At 40.7% G+C, this 13,544-nt stretch overlaps 1 protein-coding gene across 1 annotated transcript; it reads right to left on the minus strand.

Annotated features, from left to right (window-relative positions):
- Positions 1-9,730: 9,730 nt before the first annotated feature.
- LOC110145581 (elongation factor 1-beta) lies at positions 9,731-10,517 on the minus strand. Its single transcript, XM_020905970.2, has one exon. The coding sequence runs from the start codon at positions 10,438-10,440 to the stop codon at positions 9,763-9,765; it is 678 nt and encodes a 225-aa protein (XP_020761629.1). The 5' UTR covers positions 10,441-10,517; the 3' UTR covers positions 9,731-9,762.
- Positions 10,518-13,544: the final 3,027 nt, after the last annotated feature.

Consider the following 13,544-nt stretch of genomic DNA (forward strand, 5'->3'; position numbering starts at 1 on the left):
TCTTTATGGTTCAACTCTCCCATCCCCTCATATCTTACTACAGAAAATGGTCATTCTCAGAGAATAGAATTTGTAAATATATAAGAACACAAAGTCTTCATCTACTTCTATCAAATATAACAAATAGCTGTGAAAAGGAAGTTTGTTTTTTCCAAAAAGAAAAGATGCCAACATTAAGAAATTACCATGAAAGAATTGAAAACCTATTTTCCTTGTTTCTCAGCATGGTGAAGGTCAGTCTGGTCTCAGATTTGTTATGTTTGTGTCCTGCCCAGTGCTGTTTTCTCCCATCTTGATCCCTTATTTCATTCAGGGATCCCTGAGGTCTCTGCTCAAGTGTCATCTCCTCAGAGAAGCCTTCCTTGATCATGCTGGCAACAGTGTCTCTGCTCTGATAGAGGGGGGTGACAGATAAGCCAATTAATGCTTAATGTGACACGAAACCAGGGTAAAGGGCATTAGAGAATAAGCTGGTGGGAGGAGGGGGCTTTATTGATCAGTCAGCAAAGGCCTTCCTGAAGAGTGGACATTTGTGCCTAGTAATGATAGGAGCTTGCTCTATATGTTCAAAGAAAAGAAAGCAAGACAAAAGTCTCGATCATTGTCTCTGAAAGTCACAGGTAGGAAGTGAGATCCAACAGGCAGTAGATCACGGAGGCTGGAATATAACTTTGGACTTCATGATTCTAAGCGGAGGGGTAACATGGCCAAATTTCCTTTGGTCATTCCAGTTACTTTATGGAAAATACACTGTTGTAGCTTAAGGGAGAACATAGAGAGACAAGGTAAGGTCTCCTTATTTGACTTTTCTTTGGATGGCTGAGTAAAGAGTTCATGTGTGAGAATTCTCTTTTGATTTTTGGACTGTGTTCTTTTGACTGCCATTATCTAAACTCTCAAAAAACTGGCTGTATTGGTCTGTGGGATTTATCTCCTTTACATGTGTATGAAATTTTCCCAACATACCAGCCTCAGTGCCAAGCACCAGGGTAAGAACTTGCCAACCCACAGTTTTAGTTACTGCTGAAACCAAATGATGGCATGATCCTAAGTAGGGAAAAATTTTCAGATGTGGATCTTTCAGCCATTTGGGGGGGGACTTATTTAACAGAAGAGTTGGGTATGATAGGAGAATATAACATAACTGCTACATTTTCCCTTTTCTTACTCTCTGACTTGTAAAAATGTTTGTGAGACACGCACATGGCCTGACCTTCAGAAGGAAGATTAGCAGGAAGGAGAAAAAAAATCAGATTCATTGTCTGGGTCATCTGGCAGGGGCAGAGAGGTTTTGAGCTTAAAGGAGGCCCTCCTGCATGAAATAACTCATTCCGTCAGCTCAGTTTAGAGGCAGGAAGTGTTTTCAAGGCCAAACTTGGGTCCAGTCTCCAATTCACTTGAGGGAAATCCCCAAAATTATTTCTATCAGGGAAGCAAGGCTATAGGTTCAATTTGAGACCCCCAACTGCCAAGACAGAAGTGCCCATGTGGTGTAGATATCATTTCCAGGTCCCAATAGCTGGCAGCCAAACTAGTAGCATCCTGTTTCCATGACAGTGAAAGTGTCACACCTCCAGTGACATCCAGGGGTGGCAGGAGGCAACAGGGCCCTGAGAAGACCAAGTATAAAACTTTTCAATGTTGTATGTAACTCTGCAGAGCCCACTGTCTTGAGTCTGAAACAAAATTTGCAGGTGCACTTGTATGGAGGAGTTCTGGAATCTTAGAACATTCTTGGGGTTGTTAGAACATTCCTGTCTCCCTCCCTCTTTACTTTTTATCAGCTGTTAATGACATGGCTCACATTCATCCTACATATCACCTTGAACTCAAGTTGAAAGCATTCACAATTCTACCAGGACCAACACTTGGGAGGATAAAAAGATCAGCAGCCAAGACCAACACATGAATTAACACAGTGTCACGGCTACTCTGTTTGTTAACACAACCTGATGCTTAGGTTAAAATTCCTTACATGGAGCCTCTCAAGCTCTTTGTTCTAACATAAGCCTCAACATTCCAAGATTGAAAGAACTTTTGTTTAAGAACTATTTTGCTTAGTTTCCTTGGGGTAGAGGTGTCAGTGATTTGTGTTACATTAGGTTGAAAGACCTTGTGTTATATGATAGAAAGACGTTTGGTAGAACAGGAATAATCTTTGTCCTGTAAAGGAAGCCAGACTAGTAGCAAGACTTTACATCAACGTTGACTTCAAGAGTTTTATGTTTTTCATCTCCATGACTGCCTCTGTTTTCTGCTCTCCTTTTGATAGATGGGAAATGGAGACTCCAGGATATAGTAGACTATAGATCTGATAGGGTATGACCTAAATGAGACACTGCAAGGTGGTATCAGTTGGGTGGCTTCTAGAAAAAATATGAACAGGGCTCTCCATAAAGAATGATTCACTGGCTTCCACTGTGGCATGGACTCCAGTGCAGTCTACCCAGTGGGCAAATAAATGCTTTAGGGGCATCTCAAACCCCTCTGTTCTAGTGGTAGCCATTCCTCTTGGATTTGACTCATTCTGTTGGATCCCTGTTTTTATTCAAAGCCTTTTAGTAATGGATGGATGGAGCAGGGCTGATGCTCTGGTGCCTTTCACGGGCTCCCCATTCTCATGTCACTGGTTTTCAGTTGGGGATGACTGTGCCCCCAGAGACATGTTCCAGCGTCTGGAGTCATTTGTGGTCATCACAACTGGGAAGGGGCTGCTTCTGACATCTAGTGTGTAGAGGAGGGAGGCTAAACATCCTACAATGCACTGTACAGACCCCTCAACAAGGGATGATCTGGCCCAAAATGTCTACAGTGAGAGGTGGAGAAACCCTTTGGTGTTATTTCTACTCTTTTTTAAAAATTTTATCAGAGTTAATTGATTTACTATGTTGTGTTAATATCTGACATACAGCAAAGTGATTTAGTTATGCATATATGTATGCATTCTTTTAAAACATTCTTTTAAATTATCACAGGATATTGAATATAGTTCCCTGTGCTATACAGTAAAACCTTGTTGTTCATCCATTTTATATACAGTAGTTTGCACCTTGTTGTTCAGTGGCCCAGTTGTGTCTGAGTCTGCAACCCTATGGACTGCAGCACGGGTTGCATCTGAAACTCCCACTTCATCCCCCTCACCACTGCCCTGCCCTGTTGTCAGCCACAAGTCTATTCTCTATGTCTGGGGGTCTGGGAGAAATCCTGCTCTATGTGAATGATCTGGCCCCCGGCCTCCCCACCCCCTACCCCATCTCGTGTCCTTCAGTGTGGTCCACAGGAAGATTCAGGACAGAAGAAGGGCCTGCGTGGGATTTTGCATCCAGATTTTGTTTAAAAGGCTGTGTGCTCTTCTGTGCTGAGTTGCTCAGTTGTGTCTGACTCCATGGACTGTAGCCCGCCAGGCTCCTCTGTCCATGGGGATAAAAATCTATATGAAATAGTATTTCGTATTAATACTCTAAGTGTTAATAATATAAATACTATCTAATAATCTCTATTATATTTAATAGTCTGTCTTCCACAAGGGAATACAAAGTTGCTATTAAGAGCTCATAGACTTTGGAGTGAGAAAAACTGGGGTTCCCTTCTGGTTGTGCTAATGCAATCTGTGTTTAACTACTGCCACCTCAGGTTCTTCATTTGTAAACTGAAGGGAATATCCGTGGTGAGAGTTCAGTGAAACTTAGGACATAGCAGTTCTATGAAGAAGACACAACAGGACTCCATGAGCTGAACTTGTAACAGCGCTGCCTAAGCCTCTGTGCCAAGCTGACTGAATGATTGCTGCATCTATCATTTTTATTATCTGTGGTTCGGAAAATATATGTGGCAGTTTCTGTGTCAAATAAAGATTTCCTGACCACCATCCCCTTTTCAGAAAAATGCTGCTTTTATGTACAGCATATAATCTTTGGTATGGAGGCCTCAGAATCAAAATAGAAAATACAACTACAAACAGAAGTAACCGAGGATAGAAGAAACATTGAAGCCATACAGAATTAAACAATGAGTTGGATTTTGTGGTGATATCATTCTGAAAGAACTCTAATTGGAAAAAAAAATGCTATTTTTAGGAAAACGTTTCTCTATTCTTGAGCCATTTAGCTGAATGATTCTTGCTTATACCTCCCACCCAAACCATGACTCCCCAGAAATGTTTCTCAGTTACCAGAATTTCCAAGCGAGTTTCTCTGTGTTCACATGAGGAGGGCTTCTAATAGGATTCTGAGAATGTCTTCAACATGGCTTATGATGGATGTCTGTGATGGAAGGCCCCTGCGGTTTTCATTTTGGACTTGACTTAATCAAAAACAATCATGCTAACAAAGGAGGGTGGGAGGGAGTCTGCTTCTCCCAATTTTTCTATTGTGTGGCCAATTTAATGTCGGACTTCTCAAAGGGCTTTAAAGTATAAGACGGCAGGAAAAACAATTTAATATAGAAAGGCCAGCATGGACTAAACTTAAGTAGAGTAAATCAAGCATGAAGTAGAGTGTCTTAAGGATATAGATTTTGCTTTTTTTTTTTTTAATTTCAATGCTCAACTGCACAGGGCCATGGAGTTTGCCTTTCCATGCATTAATATAACCATCAAGAGAAGACTTTCATCAGACACACCCCAGTCGGTATCAGAACCCCTCCCATAGAGTCTTGAGCCAGTCTAATTTACGTGTTGGTTAAAAAAGGCGAGGATATCGGACACAATGCTGGCATCCTGTGCCGAGATGGACGAAGAAACTGATTATATCAAGTGATATCCAAACAAAACCAAAATATTTCCTCTCCTCAGCTAGAGTGCTTGAAATTCCTCATTGGAGTTAAAACCTTATAGACCCTAGATTACAGATAGAGTATTCTATCTGGAAACAGCAACCCAGTAGTTATCAAGCTTGGCTGCAATCAATTGGAGAATCTTTAAGAATTACTGATGCTATTCAATATTTACAAGAAAATAACTTAATTGACATAGGGTAGAACTGGCCATCGGTATTTAAATTAAAAAAAAAAAAAAAGCTCTCTCACATAATTTCCAACCTGCAGCCAGTCTTGAAAACCATTGCAGTAAAAATTGAAGCTCTGGCCCTTGGACTTTTATTTTTTTCTGAATCAAAATACCTAAAGATGAATATACATCTTCATTGATCGCAGTGACTCCCTTTGTCACTGACTCATGAGATAAAGTTTTGAATTTGGGTAAGGAGCAGAGAAACTGGAGGGAAGAGAAGGCATGACATATATATATGTCATATATATATGTGTGTATATATATATATATATGAACATGCTCTCTGTGCAGGGTGGTGTTAAAGTCTTTAACAGTCTGCCACAGGCCCTGAGCTGTTAGCACAGATGCTCCTTAATGCCAGGTCTGTGCATTGACGTCCCTCTATCTTTGAGAATCTGGGTATTAGGACACTGGCAGCTCCTGACTCTCTCACATTGTGAATTCATCCTATCAGCAATCTTCTAGCAAAAATCCAAGCCAGGGGAGGGGAAAAGAAGTTGAATATTGGGGGACCACAGATGCAGGGTGTCTGACTACCTATTTAGTCAGGGAGAGAAGGATTTAGTAATAGAGCAGCACCGGCCAGAAGGCTGATAGTGTTGAGATGCAGAAACAGATGTTACCTACTTCCCAGGGTTGCCTTGGTTCAGCCATGCTCTTGGGTGTTGAGATGTTTTATGAATATGAAGCCCCTTGTAAGAATTTTGGAGATGGTAACTATTAAAAACTTGGAACTTAAAAACATGTCTTCTAATGAGAATTAATGGTTCTCAATAAACCCCCTCAGGTCACATAACAATCAAACTATAAAATGTAGGGCCTGAGACCCAAGTGAGGGGTCACCGTGACATCCTGTGCATCATTAAACTAGTGACCCTTACTTGCCCGTTGGTGGCTGAGGACCTCTCTCCTGCAGCCTCAATCATCTGTGTCCTTTGTGCGTCCAAGAAATTCCTGGGAAAAGGCCAGTCCTGGCTTCAGCTGTACCTCCAACCCCAGCTTGGCTTCATCAGCATTTCCCCCGTGAAACCGTCCCTGTGGCAGTCCTGTTCTGTTGATAAAAGGGAAAAACTGGAAATTTAAGTTGGTGTAGAATTGAAAGTCCATAGTTTGGAAAAGGAAATGGCAACCAATTCCAGTATTCTTGTCTGGGAAATCCCGAGGACAAAGGAGCCTGGCAGACAACAGTCGTGAGATAGCAAAAGAGTTGAGCACGACTTAGTGATTAAACAACAACATTTTGTGATTAAAAAAAAAAGAAAGTTCATAGTTAAAAATCCAGTGTGTAATTATCCTGTGACCTGGGAAATAGGCCTTGTTCCACATTCATCAGAGATGCTCTTTGACTTTAGTCCACCTTTAGCTCAATTCACATTGATTTGAAAAATGATGTGCATTGAAGTAGATCTGTTTTTGCAGATATGAAGCATGTTCAAACCTTTAAGATCAGAAATCTAAAAATCAATTTATGCCACGCGCCTTTCAGACACATTTCCAAGCTGTGGTGATTTATTAAAACATTTGCCAGACACTATCTTTTTCTTCATTCTCTACAAATGCTAAACTGCTCGTGGTCAAGATTTTCCTTGACAACAATGAAGCATTGCATTGCTGAGCTGTTATTTATGTGATTTTTGAGGTCAAGAGGATATTTGATCTTTCTATCACTACCACCTTCAAAGAAAAGAAGAATTAATCTTATTTCCTAGCATCTCCTGGTAAGTGAAAAATATCCTGGTGGCAAAGATAAACTGTTATTTACAGGTCATTTCAGCTGTACTGTATAACAACCTTTATTTCTGGTTCAGAATCCATACAGATGATTAGTTATAGGTCTTCATGTGCAGCTTAGAGGCTGTCTTCTCAGCCTGAGACCTCCCAGTCTTTCTGAAACCGCAGTCATAAAACTGTTATATTTATTTATTTAAAATTTTATAGACAACCTATGGAATGGGGAAGAAAATATTTGCAAATGATGTGACCCAGCAAGGAGCCAGAGTGCAAAATATACAGACAACTCATATAACTCAATATCAAAATAACAAACAACCTAATCAAAGGCAACATCAGATGACTAACAGGCACATGAAAAGACGTTCAAGAAAGTTAATTATTAGAAAAATGCAAATCGAAACCACAATGAGGTATCTCTTCATACCTGTCAGAATGGTTGTGGCCAAAAAGAACACAAATAACAGATATTGGCAAGGATGTGGAGAAAAAGGAACCCTCCTACAACCCTCCATGGGAATGTAAATTGGTGCAGCTGCTGTGGAAAACTGGATGTTTCTCAAGAAACTAAAATAAAACTACCATATGACACAGCAATTCCACTCATGGGTATGTATTCAAAAAACAGAACAAAACAAAAAGACTATTTCAGAAAGATACATGCACCCGAGTGTTCATAGCAGCACTATTTATAATAGCCAAGGCATGAAAGTATCCCAAGTGCCCATCAACAGACTGCTGGCTTAAGAAGATGTGCTAGGTATACACAATGGAATACTACTCAGCCATAAAAAGAGTGAAGTGATAGCATTTGTAGCATCATGGATGGACTAGAGAATATTATGGTTAGGGAAATAGGTCAAAGAAAGACAAATACTATATGATATCACTTATATGAGAAATCTAGAAAATAATACAAATGAATGTATATGTAAAATGGAAACAGAATCATAGACATAGAAGACAAACTTATGGTTACCAAACGGGAGAAGGAAGGGGGAAGGGACAAACTAGGAGTATAGGATTAACCAGCACAACTACTATACATAAAATAGGTAATCAGTAACAATTTACTGTGCAGCACAGGGCATTATACCCATTATCTTGAGCCTAAAATGGAGTATAAACTGCAAAAGTACTGAATCATTATCAGGTACACTTGAAGCTAACACTTTATAAATCAACTATACTTTAAAAAAAGAAAAACAATGATTTGTTGTGGTTGTTTTTGGACCTCCAGGATAAAGCCTTTAGTTGGTTGTACATACCAGTTCTGCCACATTACCATCATTGTTCTGTGGAAGATCCGCTTTTTTCTATTTATCATTCACCCCACTTCATTCACACATTCCCCACTCCCATTTATGCTAATGGTACTCTTTATTATTTTATAGACATCTTTCGATTAACTACCTTTTTTCACTAAGCATTGTGCACTTCATATTTGCAGTGACCAATATGATGTCAATTGTAGGATCCAGCATCTCTTCCCATCAACTATAAATGAGCTGGCTGGTATTAGGAGCTCCTTTCCTCTCTCCAGGAGGGATGGACTGTAGCCAGTCTCAGTTTCCCAGAAGTTCTGCAGATGCATCCAGCATTGCAACTACCCTGAATAGCCACTAGGTACAGCTTGGTTCCCCTGGTGGCTCAGACTGTAAAGAGTCTGCCACTCATGGAGAGATGACCCGGGTTTGCTCCCTGGGTCGGAAAGGTCCCCTAGAAAGGAATGGCTGTCCACTCCAGTATTCTTGCCTGGAGAATTCAATGGAGAGAGGAGCCTGGTGGGCTACAGCCCCTGTGGTTGCAAAGGGTCGGTTACAACTGGGCAACTAACACTTGAGCTTTTTTTCTGCAGCCTGGCTTGGCCCTGTTTTGCTGCGTGCAAGGCAGCTCTCAAACCTGATGAAAAGGAGTGGATCTCCCTCCTTGTGCACAGCCCACAGTCCGTCTGGCTACACTCTGACCTAAGAACTTCTCTCCAGGGGATGCCATGGCAAAGGACAGCTGTGTGTCCCGCTTGGTGCTGTAGCTCTTCTCCCTGGGATTACTGATCTGTCTCTAAGTAGCTTGCACCATGTGCGACAAAGCCCCACACTCAACAAACATCTGTGTGCCACTGTGTCGTCCTTTGCTTCTGATTGCTGCATAACACTCTGCCGTGTGCATCCACCAAATTTTACCTCACTTCCTCTCGCTCTGATGGACACACAGCTTCTTGCCAATACAGGGTGCAAAGAATATCCTTATTTATGTCCCTTTATGAACCTGTGTGAAATTTTCCTTGGGGTGGTTTCTAGGTCACAGGAAATGTATACATAGCAATTTGCCTGAGTGATTCTTGTACTCGGAGATTGTTCTTGCATGAGAACTTTCTCCCCTGTTGAAACCTGATTGGAGGTTGGATTTCATGTGGAAATTCAGTCAGGAAAAGTAGTCTGTCTAATCATTCAAATTCATTTCAGTTCAGTCGCTCAGTCATGTCCAACTTTTTGTGACCCCATGAACTGCAGCACTCCAGGCCTCCTTGTCCATCCCAGAACTTACTCAAACTCATGTTCACTGAGTCAGAGATGCCATCCAACCATCTCATCCTCTGTCGTCTCCTTCTCTTCTCACCTTCAATCTTTCCCAGCATCAGGGTCTTTTCCAATGAGTCAGTTCTTTGCATCAGGTGGCCAAAGTATTGGAGTTTCTGCTTCAGCATCAGTCCTTCCAATGAATATTCAGGACTGATTTCCTTTAGGATGGACTGGTTGGATCTCCTGGCAGTCCAAGGGGCTCTCAAGAGTTTTCTCCACACCACAGTTCAAAAGCATCAATTCTTCAGTGCTCAGCTTTCTATATAGTCCAACTGTCACATCCGTACATGACCACTGGAAAACCATAGCTTTGACTAGACCTTTGTTGGCAAAGTAATGTCTCTGCCTTTAATATGCTTTCTATGTTGGTCATAACTTTTTTTTTTTTTTTTTTTTTTGTCTTTCAAACTTTTATTTAAGGGCACTGATCCATGATGGATTTTAGATCTTGTTGAACGCAGCCACATCCATAGACTGTACATACTCATCGAAAGCAGTGATCTGCTCCTCCAGCATGTCTGTCCCAACTTTGTCGTCTTCAACTACACACTGTATTTGAAGTTTTTTAATGCCATACCCAACTGGAACTAGTTTAGAAGAGCCCCAGACCAAGCCGTCTGCTTGAATGCTTCTGACGCACTCCTCTAGTTTTGCCATATCGGTCTCATCATCCCAAGGTTTCACGTCTAATAAGATGGAAGACTTGGCGACAAGTGCTGGTTTTTTGGCTTTCTTTGACTCATACTGGGCAAGGCGTTCTTCTCTTAGCCTCTTGGCTTCTTCACTTTCCTCCTCATCATCAGATCCAAAGAGATCAATGTCATCATCATCTTTACTATCTGTAGCTCCACTTTCTGTGGTGTCTTCCACATTAGCAGGGCCATACTTGCCCAAAGCTTTCTTCACTCCTGGCAGGCTGGCCTTTTCCTTCTCATAAGATTTGATGTGATTATACCAACGGAGGGCATGACACAAGTCGGCAGGTGGTGGGCCGGAGACGGCTTCAAATACTGCCACATCTGCTTGCGATGGCACATACCCCTCTATGTAACTCTTGTCCGCCAAGTAGTCGTTGAGCACCTGGAGGCCAGCGGGGCTTTTCAAGTCTCCAAAACCCATGGCGAAGGCTAATCTAGAACTGGGAGGCAGCCAAGAAAAAGAGGCGCGCAACCGGTCAGCGCCCAGCGCAAAAAGGAAAAAAGCTGTTGGTCATAACTTTACTTCCAAGGAGTCTTTTAATTTCATGGCTGCAGTCACCATCTGCAGTGATTTTGGAGTCCAAGAAAATAAAGTCTGTCACTGTTTCTGCTGTTTCCCCATCTATTTGCCATGAAGTGATGGGACCAGATGTCATGATCTTAGTTTTCCGAACGTTGAGCTTTAAGCCAACTTTTTCACCCTCCTCTTTCACTTTCATCAGTAGGCTCTTTAGTTCTTCACTTTCTGCAATAAGGGTGGTGTCATCTGCATGGCTGAGGTTATTGATATTTCTCCCAACAATGTTGACTCCAGCTTGTGCTTCATCCAGCCCAGCATTTCTGATGATGTACTCTGCATATAAGTTAAATAAGCAGGGTGACAATACACAGCCTTGATATATCCCTTTCCTGATTTGGAACCAGTCTGTTGTTCCATGTCCAGTTCTAACTGTTGCTTCTTCGCCTGCATACAGATTTCTTAGGAGGCAGGTCAGGTGGCCTGGTATTCCCATCTCTTGAAGAATTTCCCACAGTTTGTTGTGATCCACACAGTCAAAGCCTTTGGCATAGCCAATAAAATTATTCAAATGGGGATCTGCAAAATTGTGAGATGCAGGAATGGCCAGTTTGTGTCATGCATTCCTGCAGTGGCAGAGGAAGCCATTTTACACAAAGAAGACTGAAATCGACTCTACAGAGATGCAGAGATGACAGAACATCATGCAGGTAGATCAGGATTCAGAGACTGGCTGTCTAGGTCTTGGTTCGCATCCAAGAACTATTCCCTGCCCTGAGTGCCACAGTATATTCTCTTCATCTCCTACCGCAAAGAAGGATTCAAAGAGTATCTGTTACTTGTGACCAAATGAACTTTAACACAAAAGGAATTCATCCTTCTAAAAATTGACAATAGCAACAACAAACATTCAGAATTTTTTTTTTTTTTAAGTTTGCTGAAAGTCACATTCTAGAAATTTTTGGAAATAAGTTTTTAGGTTAAAAATCAAGTTTTATCAGTGCTTTTACTCATGAGAAAGGTGGTTCTTCTATCAGATAAAGACTGTTCTTGAATTTTTACAAAGAGAATAAAAGAAGTAAGACAGTAGTATACATCAGAAAAGTTTTGCAGGACTAGGACCCTATAAAAATTTGATAGCAAGTCCCTAACGTGAAGATAGTTGTTTTAATGTATGACCTGTTTTTGGTACCAGGTAGGCACGGGACTCTTGCCTGGCAAATCCCATGAATGGAGGAGCCTTGTAGGCTGCAGTCTATGGGGTCGCTAAGAGTCGGACCCGACTGAGCGACTTCACTTTCACTTTTCACTTTCATGCGCTGGAGAAGGAAATGGCAACCCACTCCAGTGTTCTTGCCTGGATAATCCCAGGGATTGGGGATCCTGGTGGACTGCCGTCTATGGGGTTGCACAGAGTTGGACACAACTGAAGTGACTTAGCAGCAGCAGCAGCAGGCATAGTGTATGTGTTTAAGTGTATATATATATATATATATATATATTTGTGTATATGTATATATAATGATTTATTTTCTATTTAAACATTTTGTGTCATGGTATAAATTGCTCTTCTGCCATTAATCTTGAATTTTAACATAACTTTTAAGATTTCAGACACTTATTCAATCAATTGACTTTGCTCTCACCTGTTCTGGAATGTTTGGATGGGCTAGATTTCAGTGGACCCTGATTTTCATAACATCTTTTTGCAAGGCTGGTTAAAGATGTCTGGTGAGTTTTGTTTCAGGAAGAATGCAGTTTTGAGTCAGAAATATGGGAGTTGGAGGATTTAGCATCACTGAACATGGTTGCTCTGTTTTATGACCACTAAGTATGCAGAGAGCAATGGAAAGAAATCCTTTATGTCAGGACGTTAAAATATGATGGATATAATGCCAAGGTATCTGCTTTTTTTCTAGGCTGCAATAATGCTTAAGGTGAATGCAGCTGTTTCTTCAGTTTTAAGAAAATGTTTTTCTTCATTTAAAGGTAGTTGTCAAATCTTTTGTTTTGTTAAGACTACCTCTAGCATCCTGTTTTATCCTTTCTGAGAGCTGTTTTATCTTCTCTGCAGTTTTTGCCCAGTAATTTTATCTTTCCTTTCTTCCCATTTTATTTTTGTTGATTCATAGCCCATCTGTTGTGAATCTCAGATAAAATGTAGTAAAAATTCAGATTTATGGCAAGGGAAAATCAGAATCAGGTGGTTTGCAGTTAAAGAAAAACAGATTTGTAATGGCAAAAATCTAGTAAAATCACATGTAAACCTAGAATATATTGAGTTCCCTTCATAGAAAAGCATAAGAAAGGTAAGTGAAAATGACCTTGATTTTTCATTTTAACATTTCTACATGATCAAGGCATGATCATTAAAAAACATTTGAGCTTATAGGGAAGCAATACCCAGGGTCCTGTGAATTTACCAAAAGGAAACTTATTTTTTTCAGCTTGTAAACTTTTGCTTTTCCCATGAAGATAAAAAGCAGAATTTCAAAGCCACAAGTCTCCTTTTGCTCCTAGGAAATGTTTTTGTACTCATACTATTGTTACAAAGTTTAACTTTTTTTTTTTTTTAATTGAGCAAATGAATTTCTGGGGTTATACCACATAGTTAAGTTTCACATTTCTTTTAGTCATTTAAACTTTATGAAATGAGTCAGAATTAAGTAGATGTGAGAATTCTGGGCTTTCAAGTTATGGGCTAGTCATCTTCACCGGGCTTGGATTTGTGTGGATACCCTCTGCTCCGTGAGAACAGAACTTCCCGTCTGAAAGCAGAAGTCTTAGTGTGATGGTTGCCTGTGACCTCCAAAACTCTCTTTCTGTCTGAGAAGTGGTTCTTCAAGTCTTCCAGTAGGAGTCTCTTTCAGTGCTTTCTCTATTACTCCGTTTACTAATTCCCAGCACAATTCACATATTTATGCTATAGGCTTGGTTCCTCTGGGGATTTTTGTAATGCTTGGCTTAGTTGATAGATAAAATGGTACCTAAGACAGTTCACCCAACCA

This window comes from Odocoileus virginianus, chromosome 26 (genome assembly GCF_023699985.2).
Source record: "Odocoileus virginianus isolate 20LAN1187 ecotype Illinois chromosome 26, Ovbor_1.2, whole genome shotgun sequence".
NCBI classification, from domain to species: domain Eukaryota; kingdom Metazoa; phylum Chordata; class Mammalia; order Artiodactyla; family Cervidae; genus Odocoileus; species Odocoileus virginianus.

Bases quoted from the DNA above. Each gene is read 5' to 3' on its own strand.
- LOC110145581 (XM_020905970.2), bottom strand. From the start codon at position 10,440: ATGGGTTTTGGAGACTTGAAAAGCCCCGCTGGCCTCCAGGTGCTCAAC.